The 18,569-nt window shown below is 41.1% G+C and overlaps 1 protein-coding gene across 1 annotated transcript in view; it reads right to left on the minus strand.

The window, feature by feature from the left end:
* Window positions 1–741: 741 nt before the first annotated feature.
* The window catches only part of LOC114357846 (dedicator of cytokinesis protein 1-like), a gene marked incomplete at its 3' end in the record, with an annotated part of 53,850 nt that continues 36,022 nt past the window's right edge, over window positions 742–18,569 (minus strand). The window contains exons 3-11 of the mRNA XM_028311632.1: window positions 13,988–14,090; window positions 12,815–12,960; window positions 10,433–10,556; window positions 9,180–9,389; window positions 8,919–9,010; window positions 7,867–8,010; window positions 3,336–3,459; window positions 2,569–2,778; window positions 742–854 (exon numbers count right to left, since the gene is read on the minus strand). Of these exons, the coding sequence (XP_028167433.1) occupies window positions 742–854; window positions 2,569–2,778; window positions 3,336–3,459; window positions 7,867–8,010; window positions 8,919–9,010; window positions 9,180–9,389; window positions 10,433–10,556; window positions 12,815–12,960; window positions 13,988–14,090 (1,266 nt within the window). The remainder of the gene's footprint in view (window positions 855–2,568; window positions 2,779–3,335; window positions 3,460–7,866; window positions 8,011–8,918; window positions 9,011–9,179; window positions 9,390–10,432; window positions 10,557–12,814; window positions 12,961–13,987; window positions 14,091–18,569) is intronic.

Raw genomic sequence — 18,569 nt, forward strand, 5'->3', positions numbered from 1 at the left:
TTTTAACCTATTTTGCAAATTTAATAGTTGGTCAATATTTTGAATTATACTCTTTTTATCTACAGAGTAACTATTACCATACATTATAATTACATTGGAGTTCTCATCTAATTCTTGGTTTTTACCAATTTCGTAAATTATCTCTGTCAGAATACAATGAAGTGTCTTTTTAAAGAAATTGTGATTTTGAATTATTGGGGAATGGTGTCAAATTGTGTATTATTGAACATCTAAGTACGCTATAAGAGGCTACGCTAAAACTTGCGCGAGTGTCCCGTTCTGAACATCTGACGCGGACCCACGCTCCGCAGCGGGCACCGGCCGCTTAGGGCAAGCAAAGGCTACTCACGCTTGTATTCACAAACGGAGAAGTGGACGCACAGGGTGACACACGAACCAATCACAGAGCTCTGTTTAACGCTGTGCGTTCGATTTGCTGCTTCACTTAAGCATCGTTTGTGATTACGAACGTCGGTATCTATACAACGACACAAAACTATTCTGTTACTAGACGAGTTTTTTAGGATAAAACGCGGTTATATGCCGTCTTTAAAAAGTAGCCAAAATAATTTCATGTCACGTAAAATAATGAAAAAGATTAATCGGTCTCATTTTAATCGTACACGATGGTTCATTGAAAGACTAAACGTTTGACATAAAATTTCGGTTTTAATTTTAATACTGGGACGTGTAAACGTGCTAAAAATAAATGAGTTTTTCAAGTACTTTTTAAGAAATAACAAAAGGAGCCATACCTTGAACACCTCTTGCCAGCGGGGCCGGTCGTCGTGGTAGTATACTATGGACGTGAACTCATCCACTAGGTTCACGCCGGCGCCGACCGATATTACACCCTGTGCAAAAAGAATAAGGACGCAGTTTATTAGCAGGCAGTATACTTACATAATTTATTTCAAACACAGATTTCATTAAAAAAAACTCAGACTTGTCAAGATTTGGCACTAATCGTGTCGCCAACTCAATGTTTCTCTCGGAAAACTTGCCGCCGCTTTTCGAAGAGGATCCGCTGTCCACATAGACTACGTACGTATCTGAAAGTCACTAGTGTTGCCAAAACTTACCGACAAAGTGCGTCCATGCTTGTCCACCAATCGCGCTGCCAGCTCAATGTTTCTTTCAGACGACTTGCCGCCGCCTTTAGAGAAGGATCCGCTGTCCACATAAGACTAGAAACGTATCTGAAAGTCGCTAGTGTTACCAAAACTTACCGACAAAGTGCGTCCATGCTTGTCCACCAATCGCGCCGCCAACTCAATGTTTCTTTCAGACGACTTGCCGCCGCCTTTAGAGAAGGATCCGCTGTCCACACAAACTCTAGGAACGTATCTGCAAGTCACTAGTGTTGCCAAAACTTACCGACAAAGTGCGTCCATGCTTGTCGACCAATTGTGCCGCCAACTCAATGTTTCTTTCGGACGACTTGCCGCCGGCTTTCGAGAAGGATCCGTTGTTGTCCACATAAGACTCCAGGAACGTATTTGAAAGTCACTATTGTTGCCAAAACTTACCGACAAAGTGCGTCCATGCTTGTCCACCAATCGTGCCGCCAACTCAATGTTTCTTTCAGACGACTTGCCGCCGCCTTTCGAGAAGGATCCGCTGTCCACATAAGACTCTAGGAACGTGTCTGAAAGTCACTAGTGTTGCCAAAACTTACCGACAAAGTGCGTCCATGCTTGTCCACCAATCGTGCCGCCAACTCAATGTTTCTTTCAGACGACTTGCCGCCGCCTTTAGAGAAGGATCCGCTGTCCACATAAGACTCTAGGAACGTGTCTGAAAGTCACTAGTGTTGCCAAAACTTACCGACAAAGTGCGTCCATGCTTGTCCACCAATCGTGCCGCCAACTCAATGTTTCTTTCAGACGACTTGCCGCCGCCTTTAGAGAAGGATCCGCTGTCCACATAAGACTCTAGGAACGTGTCTGAAAGTCACTAGTGTTGCCAAAACTTACCGACAAAGTGCGTCCATGCTTGTCCACCAATCGTGCCGCCAACTCAATGTTTCTTTCAGACGACTTGCCGCCGCCTTTAGAGAAGGATCCGCTGTCCACATAAGACTCTAGGAACGTGTCTGAAAGTCACTAGTGTTGCCAAAACTTACCGACAAAGTGCGTCCATGCTTGTCCACCAATCGTGCCGCCAACTCAATGTTTCTTTCAGACGACTTGCCGCCGCCTTTAGAGAAGGATCCGCTGTCCACATAAGACTCTAGGAACGTGTCTGAAAGTCACTAGTGTTGCCAAAACTTACCGACAAAGTGCGTCCATGCTTGTCCACCAATCGTGCCGCCAACTCAATGTTTCTTTCAGACGACTTGCCGCCGCCTTTAGAGAAGGATCCGCTGTCCACATAGACTCTAGGAACGTATCTGAAAGTCACTAGTGTTGCCAAAACTTACCGACAAAGTGCGTCCATGCTTGTCCACCAATCGTGCCGCCAACTCAATGTTTCTTTCAGACGACTTGCCGCCGCCTTTAGAGAAGGATCCGCTGTCCAAATAGTCTCTAGGAACGTATCTGAAAGTCTGGTGTTGCCAAAACTTACCGACAAAGTGCGTCCATGCTTGTCCACCAATCGTGCCGCCAACTCAATGTTTCTTTCAGACGACTTGCCGCCGCCTTTAGAGAAGGATCCACTGACCACCGTCACGTACAATTCGTTGCGAGCATCGCCCGGCAATATTACTTCTGGGAAACCCATTTTTCGAGCCACTGTTGTGTTGCCGACCACTATGTGTGGGTTTTCCTCACGAATCTGGGAGAGGGAACATATTTGTTTTATGCATGTTTGATAAAAAAAAAAGAAAAACAAAAGATTACACCCTGTGCTTAGATAGGATATAATACCTTTTTAGAGTCTCAATTACCCAAGGAATTTTTAAAGGTAATGGGCACGATGGTCTTCCTACATTTTTTTTTACACGATGGCTGATCAAAAGTGCAAGACAATGAATTAATTTTTCCTTCTTCTCTGCAATTACTTAAAATTTTCATCTTTTCTTTTGATAGCCCAACTATCCCTTGTGATAAGGAAAAAAACTAGATTGAAAAGTATCCTCATAATGTAGAAATGGCATGAGAAAAAGTAATCGCAGGTGGCATTTTCTAAAAATGCACAAAAACTTAAAAATCTTGATAACGGTGATATTTTTACTTAGGACAAAATTGGACGTTGGGAGATCATGGCGAGGCCTATCGATGGTTACAGGGTTATCCATTGTTTTTGGGACACCCTGTATAGTGTAACCATTAAACGGGCATAGCAATTAGTATCTCTGAGTTTTTGCACCTTGTAGTAAGATGTAAACATACCTGTTTCAAATCTCCTTCAACTAGCTGTAACGACACCCAGAGTCCTTGGGAATGTTTCGCGTCTTTGAGATCTCTATTCGTCAGGACTTTCTTTAGTAACGTGTCCATGTTTTCTTTTTCACATCTGCAAAAAAAAACAATCATTTCAATTTATAAGATTGTGAAAACGGGAAAGTTCATTCATTCAGCGTTCATAGTGGAAAGCCTTGGGGGAGGCCTTTGTCCAGCAGTGGACGTCATTTGGCTGAAACGAACGAACGAACGAATACAGGACCTTATTCTTTACGTGCACCACTTATTTGTTATGGTTGAACAGTAGAAAAAATTATTTCCCTGACTTAGCAGCGCCACTTTAGTGTGAAACCCCCTTTTTTCCATTTGAGTAATGAATAAACCACGGATACTCTCGGCGCACTTAAGGGACTCTTATCTAAGTATAAATAAGACGTCAATATGTAGGTGACAATTTATTGCTTGACACAGGTTGTCAATGGTTCACAATGGTTGTCAAAGGTTCTCAAAGGTTAACAGATGTCAAAATACTCCAGGTATATAAAGCCAGGGAAAAAAATCTGGACACCGCGGTACAGCTTTATGCGTCTCAAAGAGCAGTGACATCTCTCGGCAAATAACACAAACAAGTTTCATGGTAGGTTTATACATATCGCCCACCAAGGACCGTCCTAGGTCCTTAACAACAGGAAAAAACAACCCAATGAAACTTAATGCGAATGCATCGCCCACCATGAAACATGTTACGGTACACATCAACAATAAAATAAAAATAAATCATGTAAAAAACCATTGTACCGTAAAATAACAAAAACATATTAAATATACTTAAAACCTTAAAACTAAATAAACTAAACTTATTTAGCCTTAGGAAGGAGACAAATCTGTTACCCTTGAAACTAACAACTAGAACATCATCGTTACCGGGATGGACCACAATCACCCTGCCACTAAGCCAAGACCCGTAGCTAGCTGTCCACCGTTAAGACAACTAAATCGCCAACTTTTAGGTTGACGAATTTGCATAGTCCACCTTTGTTTTACACCTTCGCGACGTTCCTGAAGCTGTGAATTTTCAAGTCTCCAACCTGGTAAAAGTAACTGTTCACATTCAAGACAATGACTCAAGTACCGGAGAAAACTACGATGGGTAAGTATCAATTTTCGTTTTACCTTTCAACATCAGCACTAAAGTACTCAGATTGGCATGCAATACAACCCATAGCCTTCTGTATCTCTACTGTTGTTGAATACCCGTCGCGTTTCTCAAGCGTATCCCTTTATACTTAACTTTTCTTTTTGTTTCAGTTTCTTCGTAGGTCTGCACGTCGACCTTGTAGCGGTATACATCTTGACTTCGGTTCCAGGTAATACCACCACTTTTTATTATTTTATGAGCTTTCCTTTTCAGCCCTTCTTCGTTTCCTTTCCGTTGACTTACTTTACCATCTTCTTTCATTGTCTTTACCAAATCTTCATTGTTAGTAGTCAACTTTTGCAACACACATCCTTCTTTACCTAACATCATATTCATTTCTCTGTAAAGTTGACTCCCCTGATCGACAATTTCACAACCCATCATGAGATCGTCCACATTAAAATCTGACAATATCTTTTCAGCCGCCGTTGGAGAAACTTCACCATGATCCAAATTCATGTCAACATATTCACTAGTAACCGCTGTGTATTTCTGTTTCAGATCGCCGTTCTTCAGTCTTCGTTCTAATGAATACGTTCTTTTTTCAGATGTTTGCCAGGGATTCTTCACATCGGGAACTTCATTCTTCACCGGGAGACGCTCATTGTATCGACCAGTGTCATCTCCTCTACGAGTAGTTCTGGTAAAGTATCCTTCGCGTGTCTTTTTATTTTCTGAACACGTTCCTTTCTTTGGCAACGGAATGTCATCTTCTAGCTCCCTAAATCTTTTTAGAAGCTGATTATCCTCCACGCTACAATGCATCACATTTATTGTTTCAGAGGGCTTCGTGGGCGTGTGAACAACACCAGACAAAATCCACCCCAATGACGAACACTGAGCAAGTGGTGAACCACGCGGTCCCTTGATGACTCCGTTTTGAATAATCCTGCTATATGCTTCTGAACCCAACAACAACTCTATACTATTGGAAGTATAATAGCTCGGATCCGCGAGGACAAGATCCTGAAGTTCCTTCCATTCCTCCGCTCTTATTTTCCGGTTAGGTAAAAGCGTTGTGATGGACCCTAGTACATAAGCTTTCACTGTGATAATAAAGTTCGGATCGACCCGTGATGCTATTTTTATTTCAACCATCGACTTTGTCGTGAGCCCGTTCGTGCCACCTACTCCTACTATTTGCCCTCTAGCTGGTATCTTCTTCAAACCCAATAATTTAACCATGGCCTCTGTAATAAAAGAGGATTGGGACCCTTGATCCAGCAGAGAACGAATAGTATAAGTTTGGCCGTATTTAGACACCGTATCTACAAGTGCCGTCGCTAGCAATACCTGGCTACAATCCACAGTGCTTCTTGTAGACGTGCAGGAAATAACAGCACCAACTTTCTTGGTATCAGCCGTAGTAACCTCCCCGTTTTGGGGTTCCTGAGCAACAATCTTGTTCGTAGGATGCAGCAGAGCGTGGTGCTTCCTCTTGCATATGCGACACTTGTATTTGCTGTGGCAGAATTTGGCAGAGTGATTGTTTCCGAGACAACAAAAGCAAACATTATGAGATGCAACAAATTCGCGACGTAAATCCACAGACGTATCCCTAAAACCCTTACACGTGCTCAATTTGTGCTCCTTCTTACAAAAGGGACAGACTAACGTGGTAACGTGCATGGCCTTAATTTGACTAACAGGCAAGTTTTTGTTAGGAATTGGTTTGGACTCTGAACTCAAAAACTCAAGGGCGCGGTAACGGTTTTTAAGAAACTGTTCGCACTGATCGTAAGTTGGTAGCTCGGTAGAGTTATTATCCGCGATGCTAAACTCCCATTGCCTTTTTGATTCAGGGTCCAACTTCAAAGTTATTATATGAATTACCAGCACGTCCCAGGTACTTGTATCTATGCCAATATTAGACAGAGCGGACAAACAATCATTTGTGGTGTCCATCAGACCTTTCAAACCACTAGCCGACTCACAAGTTACATTTTTCTGGCTTAGCAGTCTTTTCAAAATGTGATGACAGATGTACCGTTTGTTGTTGTACCTCTCATCTAATAAGCCCCAACAATAATCATAATTACTGTCTGTAATCGGAATGTTGCATAAAAGTTGCTCGGCTTCACCTTGCAAGTACCCCTTTAAATAGAGCAATTTTTGAGCATTTCCTAATGTTTTATTCGAATGAATCAGGGACTGGAATAAGTCTCGGAAGGTGTTCCATTCCGAGTACTTTCCTGAGAAGATCGGAATATTTACTTTTGGTAGTTTGACATTAGGCGCCTGTAGAGAGGGCTGGTTAGAATCAGTGTTGGAAGAACTTGTGATTATAACGTATTCAGATAAAGCTCCTTTCAATTTACACTTATAATCAAGATAGCAATCTTCTGTTTTGTCATAAGTATCGTTTTGCATATAGGTCGACTCGGACAATACTTTAGGTTCCGTAGTGCGCAACAATTCCTTATGACCCAACAGAAACTCATTCCACAAACCTTCAAGTAGTTCCAACGTGCCCTCTAAATACTCCTTTGTCAAACGCTCATTCGGACCTTTTTGGAAATTCGTCTTAGCTTTTTTTATCCTTGACGCGAGGTCAAANTTCACAATGGTTGTCAAAGGTTCTCAAAGGTTAACAGATGTCAAAATACTCCAGGTATATAAAGCCAGGGAAAAAAATCTGGACACCGCGGTACAGCTTTATGCGTCTCAAAGAGCAGTGACATCTCTCGGCAAATAACACAAACAAGTTTCATGGTAGGTTTATACAAGTAACTTGCGGGATTCGTGCGTTCGTTTCAGCCGAATGACGTCCACTGCTGGACAACGGCCTCCTTCAAGGTTTTCCACAATGAACGGTCCTGCGCTGCCTGCATCCAGGCTCTTCCCGCGACCTTCACCAGATCGTCGGTTCACCTAATAGGAGGCCTGCCCACGCTACGTCTTCCAGCCCGTGGTCGCCACTCGAGAACTTTTCTGCCCCAACGGCCATCGTCTCTACGAGCTATGTGTGGGCTGCGTTCACTTTGACCTAACTGCAGACCGCAGAACGCATCCAGGTTGGCAAATCCTTAAAAGGCAGCCCAATTCAACGAGGAGTCATCAGGAAAGCTAAACTTCTTCGCTCCATTCGAACTCATTCTCACTCAACAGGTTACAATTAGAGACATACATGCCCGTTTTCACCATCAATCCCTCATTTTTAAGTGACACCTATGGTAACACATAACAGGAATTTTGTTTTCATATGGGTCACTTAAAAATTAGCGATTGTTGGTGAAAATGGGCAACAGTCTAATTTATTAGACGATGAAAACGTTGACAAAGTCACGGGGTGTTAGGTAGTATATCTCTAGCTCAACTTACGCGTAAAATGGCACTTGTATGTGTTTGTCAGGGTTGTCGGCGGCTAGGTGGCGAGTGACGTCAGCGCACGCTACGCCGAAAGGCCGCCGCATGCCGCCGGCCGCCGAAAAAGTAGTCGGCGCGCCGGCGGCGATGGAACTCCGTCTGCGAAAGAATTATCAATCAACATCAAAACCAGAGTAAATACAAATGAGTAGGTCATAATTATTCATAGAAACGCACCGAGCGCGGTTTGTATGTGAGCGCGCCAATACGTATGCGACGCGCACGCACACACTGGCACAATGAGGGCTATCGTTTTAGCGCTCACCAGTTGGCGTCACTGTAGAGTAAGGTCCTGTCACTTGCTAGTAGCGAAGACAGTGGCACCAACTGGTGAGCGCTAAAGTGGTAGGAGGACTATCGCATTTGCACTCATCAAGATGGCGCCACTGTAGAGTAAGGTCCTGTCAATCGCCAGGGGTGCCGACTGTTAGGTATAAAAACGATAGCCCTCATTTAGCGGGGATTAGCGGGGTGTTGCGCCGAATTTTGTCAGTGTGTGCGTGCGCGCTCACGTGCGTTTCTATGAAGATGACCTACTCATTTGTATTTACTCTGTCAAAACGAAGTTGATGCTAGGAGAAGAAAGCTTTTGTCCACTGCTGGAATCATCCGTCATAATTATCCACTTGAGCATCCTCAGATCGAGCAACCTCTTATTGACAGTTGAGCCTGAGGCATAGAGATATAGAGAGATGCCAACTAATGCGCTGAGTTCGAAACTCAGTGTCGCATTAGAAATTCACACACACAAAGTAATCAAAACATGTGCTCATTCACTGCGGTATCAGTACTCAAAGTTTGAATAATCTTTAGTAGATACTAAGCAAGTAATGTAAGCTGTTTACATAATGACGTCGCTGCTGTCATCATTGCTGTCACGAGCAATGTGTTCTGTTTTTGGGCATATTGCTGCGACACTGGTCCCGCCCCTTTGTCACATCTCCCTTTAGTTTCTGTGATCTGTGGCCTGAGGCTACTCAAGTGAATACGAGGCTACTGATGCTTACCTGTGATCAATATTCTGTGGGTCCATAGATCCTATCCTTACTACATGGCACACTAAATATACTTTTTCTCTCTTCACGTCACTCGACAAGTCCTGTGGACAAAGAAAATTTTTATTTTATAGCAGAATATTAATCCGATCGAATCCGGCGCATCCTTAAACATTTCTATTATTTTATCTATTCATTACAAAGAACACTTTACCACCTATCTAGCACCACCTATATTTTTTGTCTCCATCTAGAATATTCCATAATACTCACAGTAAATACTACTTGCGCAGGATTAAAATTCGTGACCGGCCATCTTAGCAGCAAATGTTCAGTCATCTTGTTGCCGGCCGCGTCGTATAGCGACAGCTGTAGTTCGGCCGCATCCGACATCCGACACACGAAGTTGTGGACGCGTAACGCTATGGTGTACGTTCTAGCGGTGGGAGGGGTCGATGCTGGTTGTGTGGTGGGGGTTGTCTCCTGTAGATAATAATAATTAATAATAAATATCCTTGGACATTTTACACTACGCTTCTAGTCCCAAACTAAGCAAAGCTTGTACTATGGGTACTAGACAACGGATATAAACATACTTAAATACTTTTTTTTTGTAAATACATACTTATTATACATAGAAAACACCCAGTCCAATACAAACAAATATGTTCATGCACACTAAACATTTGTGTGCATGAACATATTACTGTGCGGGAATCCAACCCGCTACCTCCGGAATAGTAGTCCTTTTCGAACCACTACACCAAACGGCCGACAGACAGACAGATAGATAGATACATAAAAATAGACTGTTTTAAATACAAAACTTGAAGACACAATTTACTATTATATATAATTTAAGGCATAATTAATTTACAAATGAATCGATACTGTAAGAAATCTGTGATAATCACGGGACTAATCCCACCTCTAGTTCCCACCGCTGCAACTCCTGTGCAGCCAGGATCTACAGCTAGACCGCCAATAAAAACCCAACCAATGAAGGTTAATTAAATTAATCAAGGTTAATTAATTAATGAAGGTTAAGGAAATTTTATTGTTGTTTAACAAATTGTATGCTCTTTGAGCGGAACATAGTGATACTACCTACTGTAACATGTCACCATTTTACCTATGATTCACAATAAGTAATTTTGTATTTGTATTTCTATTTAGGTCAAGTTTGTCCCGGGGGAAAATTAAACTGTCATTGGACCCGCAACGAGTCTGTGATAAGTAGGGTATTTCTTTCTTTCTTTTCTAAAACGTGCGTGTCTCATCTGAGAATCAAATCCAGGCTTAAAGTATCTTGAAACTCGACCAATTGATTTAGAAGTGCATCACTTATTTTAAGTACAGCGGCGAACCTCATGGCTTGCGTTTGTGAAAAGTGATAATAAGGCCGAAGATGGAGAAGTTTTAACTAATTTTACTAGATTAAACACTACAAAGGCAGATAATTAAAGTGACAGTGGATTAGTTAACCACCCCTAATTTAATCCCGGTATCTTACTAAGGTATCTTACCATATTCTTATCGATGCGTGCGTTTGCTTCATCATGCATCGAGTTCAGTCTGTAGGTGGAGGTTTGTAAAGGGTCGACTAGCTGACCACCCGTGGTTCTCACTGCCAGCTCCATTCCTAAGGTTCTGTGGACAATTTGAATTACTTATTACTTCTTTTAGAAGAACAAGGCAAGAGTTTATCGCGATGTTAAGTAAGATACAGTCAAGGATGGTACAGACGACGTCAAGCTAAACACTGTAGGATCCTATAGAGTTGAAATAGGAGCTATTTTGCAAAGAAATATAAAGCCTGGTCCGTGAGCACGTAGAATTTTGTCCAATGACCCCAAGCTACCCATCCTTATCGCTCGCGTGTAATTATATTGCTGTTGCGACTGTGCGACGGGCGCCCGCAGTGAGTGTGCGAGCGTGACAGCAACATAATTACGCGCGAGCGATAAGGATGGGTAGCTTGGGGTCATTGGACAAAATTCTACGTGCTCACGGACCAAGCTTTAGTCTGATTTGCTGTTTTCTGTACATACTATAGATAGTGCCATCCACGAAGACGCGCCCCACCAATTTTTGGCCGAGGGAAACGCGGGGTGCGAGGAGTTTGATCCGAGCAATCCGAGCGGCATTATTGTAGTGTGCGTGTGCACTCATGGATAATTTAGCGTGTACCGATAACACTCAAACATTAGCGGAAGAATGGTGGGGCGCGTCTTCGTGGATGGCACGATCTATATCAGTAAATGCGTTTTCACTCATACCTTGAAGGGGTCTAGATTAGAAATCTGGAAAGACAGTAGCAGACAGCAAATTCCAGTCCCTAGCTGTCATCATCCGTAGTTCTAGGAATCATTTTCTTACCGGTTCCCCTTGTCGATGGTGAATATGGCAATCCTGGAGACGCGTTTCAACTGGTCCTGAGGCAGCGTGCCGCTGGCCGCCTCTCTTCTTAGTTCTAGCAGGCCTGTTCATCTCCGCGAGTTTACATTGAAAACAAAACACGCACGATGGCCCACCTACAGGACACTATTCGACAAGGCCTCACATACGAGCGAACATTGACTGACGCACGCGTATTCTTGTGTATGATGGAAGAAAATAAAGAAAATGGTGTACTAAATACTGTGCAGTATTTAACTGCCTAAATAATAATAAAAACACAGAATGTACTTTTTTAAGTTGCCTCAAGATACTGAGAGGCAAATAAGTAGTTAATATTATTCATGATAATTCATGCTAAATCATGTATTTCCTCCGCCATTTTCCGCAGTTTGGCACCTCACGTCACATCATTTTACCGAAGTCAGCCCTATAGCTTCGGCGCAGTGCCGATCACTGACGTTTGTCAACAAAATGGTGCTTGACTCTTGAGACAGGCTAAATTACACCATATTGTTATTGACATTGAGCATACATTTTTTTAAATACCTTCGCGAAGTAAAACTTCTGTACGTAGTTATTATTATTCTGTGGTTCTAGTAACGCTCGCATGCTCACTTCCATGAAGTGAAGCACTCATTACTTGATACACGTCACTCCTTACCTATTTCCCTTGTCGATGGTGAAGATGGCAGTCCTGGAGACGCGCTTCAACTGGTCCTGAGGCAGCGTGCCGCTGGCCGCCTCTCTTCTTAATTCTAGCAGGCCTGTTCATCTCCGCGAGTTTACATCGAAAACAAAACACGCACGATGGCCCACCTACAGGATACTATTCGACAAGGCCTCACATACGAGCGAACATTGACTGACGCACGCGTATTCTTGTGTATGATGGAAGAAAATAAAGAAAATGGTGTACTAAATACTGTGCAGTATTTAACTGCCTAAATAATAATAAAAACACAGAATGTACTTTTTTAAGTTGCCTCAAGACACTGGGAGGTAAATAAGTAGTTAATATTATTCATGATAATTCATGCTAAATCATGTATTTCCTCCGCCACTTTCCGCAGTTTGGCACCTCACGTCACATCATTTTACCGAAGTCAGCCCTATAGCTTCGGCGCAGTGCCGATCACTGACGTTTGTCAACAAAATGGTGCTTGACTCTTGAGACGGGCTAAATTACACCATATTGTTAATGACATTGAGCATACATTTGTTTAAATATCTTCGCGAAGTAAAACTTCTGTACGTAGTACTTATTATTATTCTGTGGCTCTAGTAACGCTCGCATGCTCACTTCCATGAAGTGAAGCACTCATTACTTGATACACGTCACTCCTTACCGGTTCCCCTTGTCGATGGTGAATATGGCAGTCCTAGAGACACGTTTCAACTGGTCCTGAGGCAGCGTGCCGCTGGCCGCCTCTCTCCTTAGTTCTAATAACGCTCGCATGCTCACTTCTAAGAACTGAAGCGTTCACTGTTTGACACACGTCACTCCTTACCTGTTCCCCTTGTCGATGGTGAATATGGCAGTCCTGGAGACGCGCTTCAACTGGTCCTGAGGCAGCGTGCCGCTGGCCGCCTCTCTTCTTAATTCCAATAACGCTCGCATGCTCACTTCCATAAACTTGAAGCGCTCATCATTTGTCTGGGGAAGAAATGTTTTGGATTAATAGAAGATGGGGCTCAATCAAATACCTTTACGCTAAATACCATGCCTCAAACCTCATACTCATACCAAACTACATGCTAGCTATCGCGTATCTTGCCATCAAACTGAGATCGCCAACCCGACAAGCGATTAAAGAAAAATACGAACCTTAGTATATCGGTTTATCTATGGTAGCGGTTTACGGTAACAGTGGGCCAGGGGCTCATGGGGTACGAAAAATGTCCGGTAGATCGCGAAAAGCACCTGGATACGGTCAACACTGGATCGGCTGATGTGTAAATCCTTGTGGGACGCCTCTTTTTCACATTTAGAACAGAGAACCGGGGTTCTAAACGCGACATTTTCATGAAGCACCTACATGAGTACATACAGTTTGCAATTTCGACTGTGTTGGTACGTTCAGCAAAGTGTTCACACTAATTTAAATAACGATATGGCTTTGGAGATCGTCAATTTTAGAGTCACTTAAATTACTTAGCATAACTATTTATGTAGTTATGCTCTACAGGGTGGAATTTTGTAATGCCACCTGGAGGGAAAGTACTCTTGATACTGTAGATAGAAAATTTTACTGAAAGAAAACATTCCTTTATTTTTGAAAAGAAAAAGAACTGCATTCAAAGATTTTCGAAACTTTTTCGAAACTCCAGTACCATAACGTACAATTTTCTGTACATAATTAAAATAATTTAAGATTTCATGGTTTTCCTTTCATTTGATTTATCAAGTTTGTTAGAGAGATTTCATCCTTATACTTAACCCTAACGATCGATGCAATAAAAATACAGGAAGTAATTTTTAACAGATTTTAGTTGGTTCGATTCCCGGGTGTGGCAAGCAAATTTTTGGAAATATTTGAATGCACTTCTATTTATTTTCAAAAAAAAAGGAATGTTTTCTTTAAGAACAATTTTCTATCTACAATATTAAGAGTACTTTCCCTCCAGGTGGCATTACAAAATTCCACCCTGTATATTCTAAGTATGCCATTATCTATACTCACGATGTACAGCGTCTTCCACTGGTCCAGCCACTCCCTGAGGGTCTGGGCTATGTCGTGAGCTACTCCGCTACCGCCGGCTGACGCGACCACTGTGCCACCGCATCTGAAACAGGAATAACGTAAATCAATATTTTACATCGGGCAGTTGACATCATTTGTTCAGGCCTAACGCCTGATGCTTGAACCATGGTAACATCTTGTCACGTCAAACAGCGGCGGCGCGAACGCCGCAGTCATCGCAGTAAAATCCGTGCGCTTTAAATTACCGAGTGACAAAGATCCATTTTCCATAATATTGTAAATTTCAAACTACGAGTAAACCATCATCATAAGCAAGTCATTCTGTTTCATCATTCACAAAACTTAGTAGGTACAAGACACTCTATTTTGGGATCTGGAAACAGATAACTTTAAAATTAACTGCGGAATTACATTTTGGCAGGAAAAAAGGAGTATGTCTTCATATTTGTGTTGTCAACTACTACATAATACTTCAACATATTCAGATCTAACTGGGGAACCCAAATCAAGAAAAAGTTTCATGTGTAATATTTTATTCTTTCACCTTCTACTTTCTCTCCTGCAAAGAGGATTATTACAAGGGAGGGATTTGAACCCTGTTATCAAATTATCAACCGCCAAAGGCGTCCGTCCGTCACGCAAACGTGGTCGCCCCAAGCAAACTTGGCGGCGCACTGTGGCAGACGAGGCGAAGAAGATCGGCAAGACTTGGAGCGAGATCAAACGCGAAGCTCAAGACCGAATGCGATGGAGGACTATTGTGGACGCCCTCTGCCCCATCTAGGGGACATAGGACCTTTAGTCAAGTAAGTCAAAGGCGTCCGAGTCCATAGTTTTGATAGCATAAAGTGCCACCCGAAACCTAAAATAAGTCTCGTTAGACAATCCGGTTAAGAAATCAAAATTAAAAAAAAAAACAATAAATTGAAAACATATCATAAATTCAAATTCAAATTCAAATTTCTTTATTCATAACCAGGTGTTTTTACATTTCTATATTGCGATCGAGGAATTCTTTTAAGTATACAGGGTGTTACTTTGCATTCTTGCCATATTTACAGAGGTGACTATATTACTGATACTGATCACAAATCCGTTAAAAAATAATGCCCGAAAAAATTTTTTTTTAGTCTTGAGTATTTTNATGAAATGACCCAAATAAATTCAGCCTAATTAATTTCGAGCAAGCGCGTCATAATTTTGAATTTAGAATGCTAATGACAGAGAGTTCTGGACACGTCATTATCTAATTTTAAATTAATTTCAGTCAAAGGAATCAAACAGCATACAGCCTTATGCCTTCCAACATAGTAAAATAATAAAATAAACTTCCACTAAATAAAATAAATAAATAAAATAAAAAATAAAGTATCCGCATACAATCGCGCGTGCACTGCAGGCCTACCCGCCGCAATATTCGGTCGGTTTCAACGAGCTTGATTTACGAGAGCCGCCGTGCAATGGAGCCGATTATGTTATAGTTCCAAAATACTGGATTGTCCTGTCGATGACATTGACAGTGGGGCGCCACCGTCAATACCGGATCGCTGGTTCAGATTTTTGCCATGTTGGAAACCATATACTTGAACGATGGTAGCGCCCCCCTGTCATTGAGTTTGGTGGGACAGTTCAGCGTGGGTCAACTATATCCGCCTGCCGGTTATTTGATTCTACCTTCAGGACGGACCGGAATAACTGGTATTTGCTGTAAAGGTAAACATACAAAATAACGTTATAAAGCGGTACCTAGGTACTCTATTGCCTATGAAAACATTTAAAATTAATAAGCTGTATGAAATTTGATTGCGCTGCTTCTTCTCGGCACTGGCCTATATTACTGTCGCCGAAGCAGTGGGACTCTTCGGAAGCCTACTTGCTTAAATAAACGATTTGATTTGATCCCTTTGCTAGTTTTTTCGGTTTGTAAGTCGGCCCACTAAAATATTTTGGCTACCTACACCATCAAACCTTTAAAAGACCATTGTTTTTCTAACCCTATTATTTTAGATTGACTAGGTAGGTAATGTAAATACTTATTAATGTATGAGCCTACCTGTGTTGTATGTATAACCTATGTAGGTTAGGATAAGTTCTTAAACTAAGCCCACCCACAGTCATTATGTAAATGTAGACCCACCCACCAGTCACACTATAATTGCTGTCAAACCTACACCTGAATACCTGATAGAATTAGCATGTAGCTTAGATGGTGGAACATTTTCCATGTTAATTGTAGCCATTGTTCTTATTTCTCATTGAAATACCTTATGTATTTTTCTACTTAGCTTAGCACGTTTTTTATTAAGATTCACTCACATCGTAGACTCCTAAAAGACTTGTTTTTCTTCTCTCTCACTAATTACAATCTGAAGAAATCGTAACAGCTGAAGATTAATTATTGCAGATTAATAAGTTTAAGACAATAGTCAAGAAATATTTAATAGGCTAGTTTCCTAAAAAAATTTTTTTAGTCCGTCATGTTTAATATCAAAAAATATTGGACACCTAATATTTTTATTTGTCAATTTAACAAATAATTACATAGTTATGGTGCGTTGAAGTTCCGCGCGAAGTCGAATAGTGCGGCACTTTTATGCACTCATTGACATCACGGGCCTCTTCTTATGAACTTTGGCGCGCTTTATCTTTTGAAATTTTCATTAGTTTGAAATAGTGAAAAATACGTGTAGAGTATTTTTTGATAAGTTAACTGACGGACTAATTAAAACTCTTGCTTTTTGACCCAGGAAACATCCCTATTGGACAAAAATCCAACAATAATCTAATTTCGTTTCACAACAGGGCGAGTCTAAATTACGTGGAGTCCGATAAAATCGCCATTACAGGACTAGATATTAGCCCGAAAACATTATTTGTGTTTCCCAAATGAAAAATTACGCCATTACCAAGTTTAGAAGCAACACCGCCGGCCATGTTCTGAAACTGTTTGAAACAAATACGAAAATCGGGGGTCACACTTCGCAAATAAGTATATTTCTCTTGATAACCTGTTAACGGATATTAATTTGAATCTGCTCAGTACATGTTAATATCAAATAATTATTTACATTCTTTACGTGTCAATTAACAAGAGATTTAAAGTTTCTGTAATTACTAAGAAACACAATAAGTAATGAACATCTTTAAATACAAACCATTATAACAGGACAGCGACGATCAGGCCGAAGGTGGAAACGGTTACCTACTTAAACCTGATATTTTTGCATCTCTTCTAATATTTGAAGGGAATTCATAAAACACTGAATCACCTTTATAAAGAAACTGAAAAGAGATATCTCAAAGTTTTCTCTTAAAAATGCAAACGAAACCCGCTCCAATTACAAGATATCTCCCACTTTACAGCCCTAATAGTTTTTGCTCGAGAAACCCTGATAATCCTTCAATGAACAAAAGGGTAGAACTTCTTTAATAATTCCGCGGAACTTGCTCAGCGAAATAAAAGTTTCAATGAGAGGCAGTCTCAATGGATAGGTTATATTCATTCTATTTTTAATTGACACTATTGTTCTTCTTTGTCGATACCTGCATTGCAGTTGGGGAAATTTTAGACAAGTAAAATAATACTAGTTCTCCACGGGCCGAAAGACGTAGCGTGGGCAGGCCCCCTACTAGGTAGACCGACGATCTGGTGAAGGTCGCTGGAAGAACCTAGATGTGGGCAGCGCAGAACCGGGTTATGGAAATCCTTAGGGGAGGCATTTGTCCAGCAGTGAACGTCATTTGGCTGAAACGAAAACGACTAAAAATAATATAATAGTGTCCTTCTACCATGTGGTTTTACAAATAGGGTATGAATATGCGTAAACTGGTTTGTATTGAAACAGTTTAGTAGTTCGTCTATTCACTATCAATACATTGGGAATTGAGTCCAATCCAGAGAAGTTGCCAATACTGAGGCCCAAAACGAGGCAAATTGCTCCTCTATTCACAGCCCGATTATGCAATAGGTATTGGAATTTCCAAGAAGATAAATTGCCGGGTTCAGAATTACTAGACCTAGCCTTTATGCTTCTTCCTATCGTAGCTATAAAGGTGGCCTAAAATTCTATTTGCCAAGAATACAGACCTCAATTCAATTATTTTGTTTCATTCCAATGTCTTAATCTTTGACGTTGACTGAGTTTTGTTTTATTTTAATGGTCCTATTTTATAAAGTTTTCTTTGTGACATTTTATGGTAATTTTGTATGACTGTGATTCTGTTTTTTTCACAAACTCTTAGCATTTGTATTGTATTTTATAAGAATACGCACATAGCTAAGCCTGAACATGCTAAAATGCAACATGCAGAAATGTTTACTTGTACTCGACATACTTACACATACATTTTTTTATTTCTACCTTGCCTTATTTTACTGCTTATCATGTGGGTCTTGTTTCATTCCATAGACTTCTTTACTCTACAAATTTTGAAATATCGATACAAAATAGACAGCCTCAATTTGATACAATTACTTACGTAAATCCCAAATAGCCGAACGCCTTTAAGCTCTTCGATGACCCAATGACTCGGGAGTTGGGACAGCGATTATTTACTACTG

This window comes from Ostrinia furnacalis, unplaced genomic scaffold (assembly GCF_004193835.3).
Source record: "Ostrinia furnacalis isolate ACB-3 unplaced genomic scaffold, ASM419383v2 OfSCF3523, whole genome shotgun sequence".
In the NCBI taxonomy this organism is placed as follows: domain Eukaryota; kingdom Metazoa; phylum Arthropoda; class Insecta; order Lepidoptera; family Crambidae; genus Ostrinia; species Ostrinia furnacalis.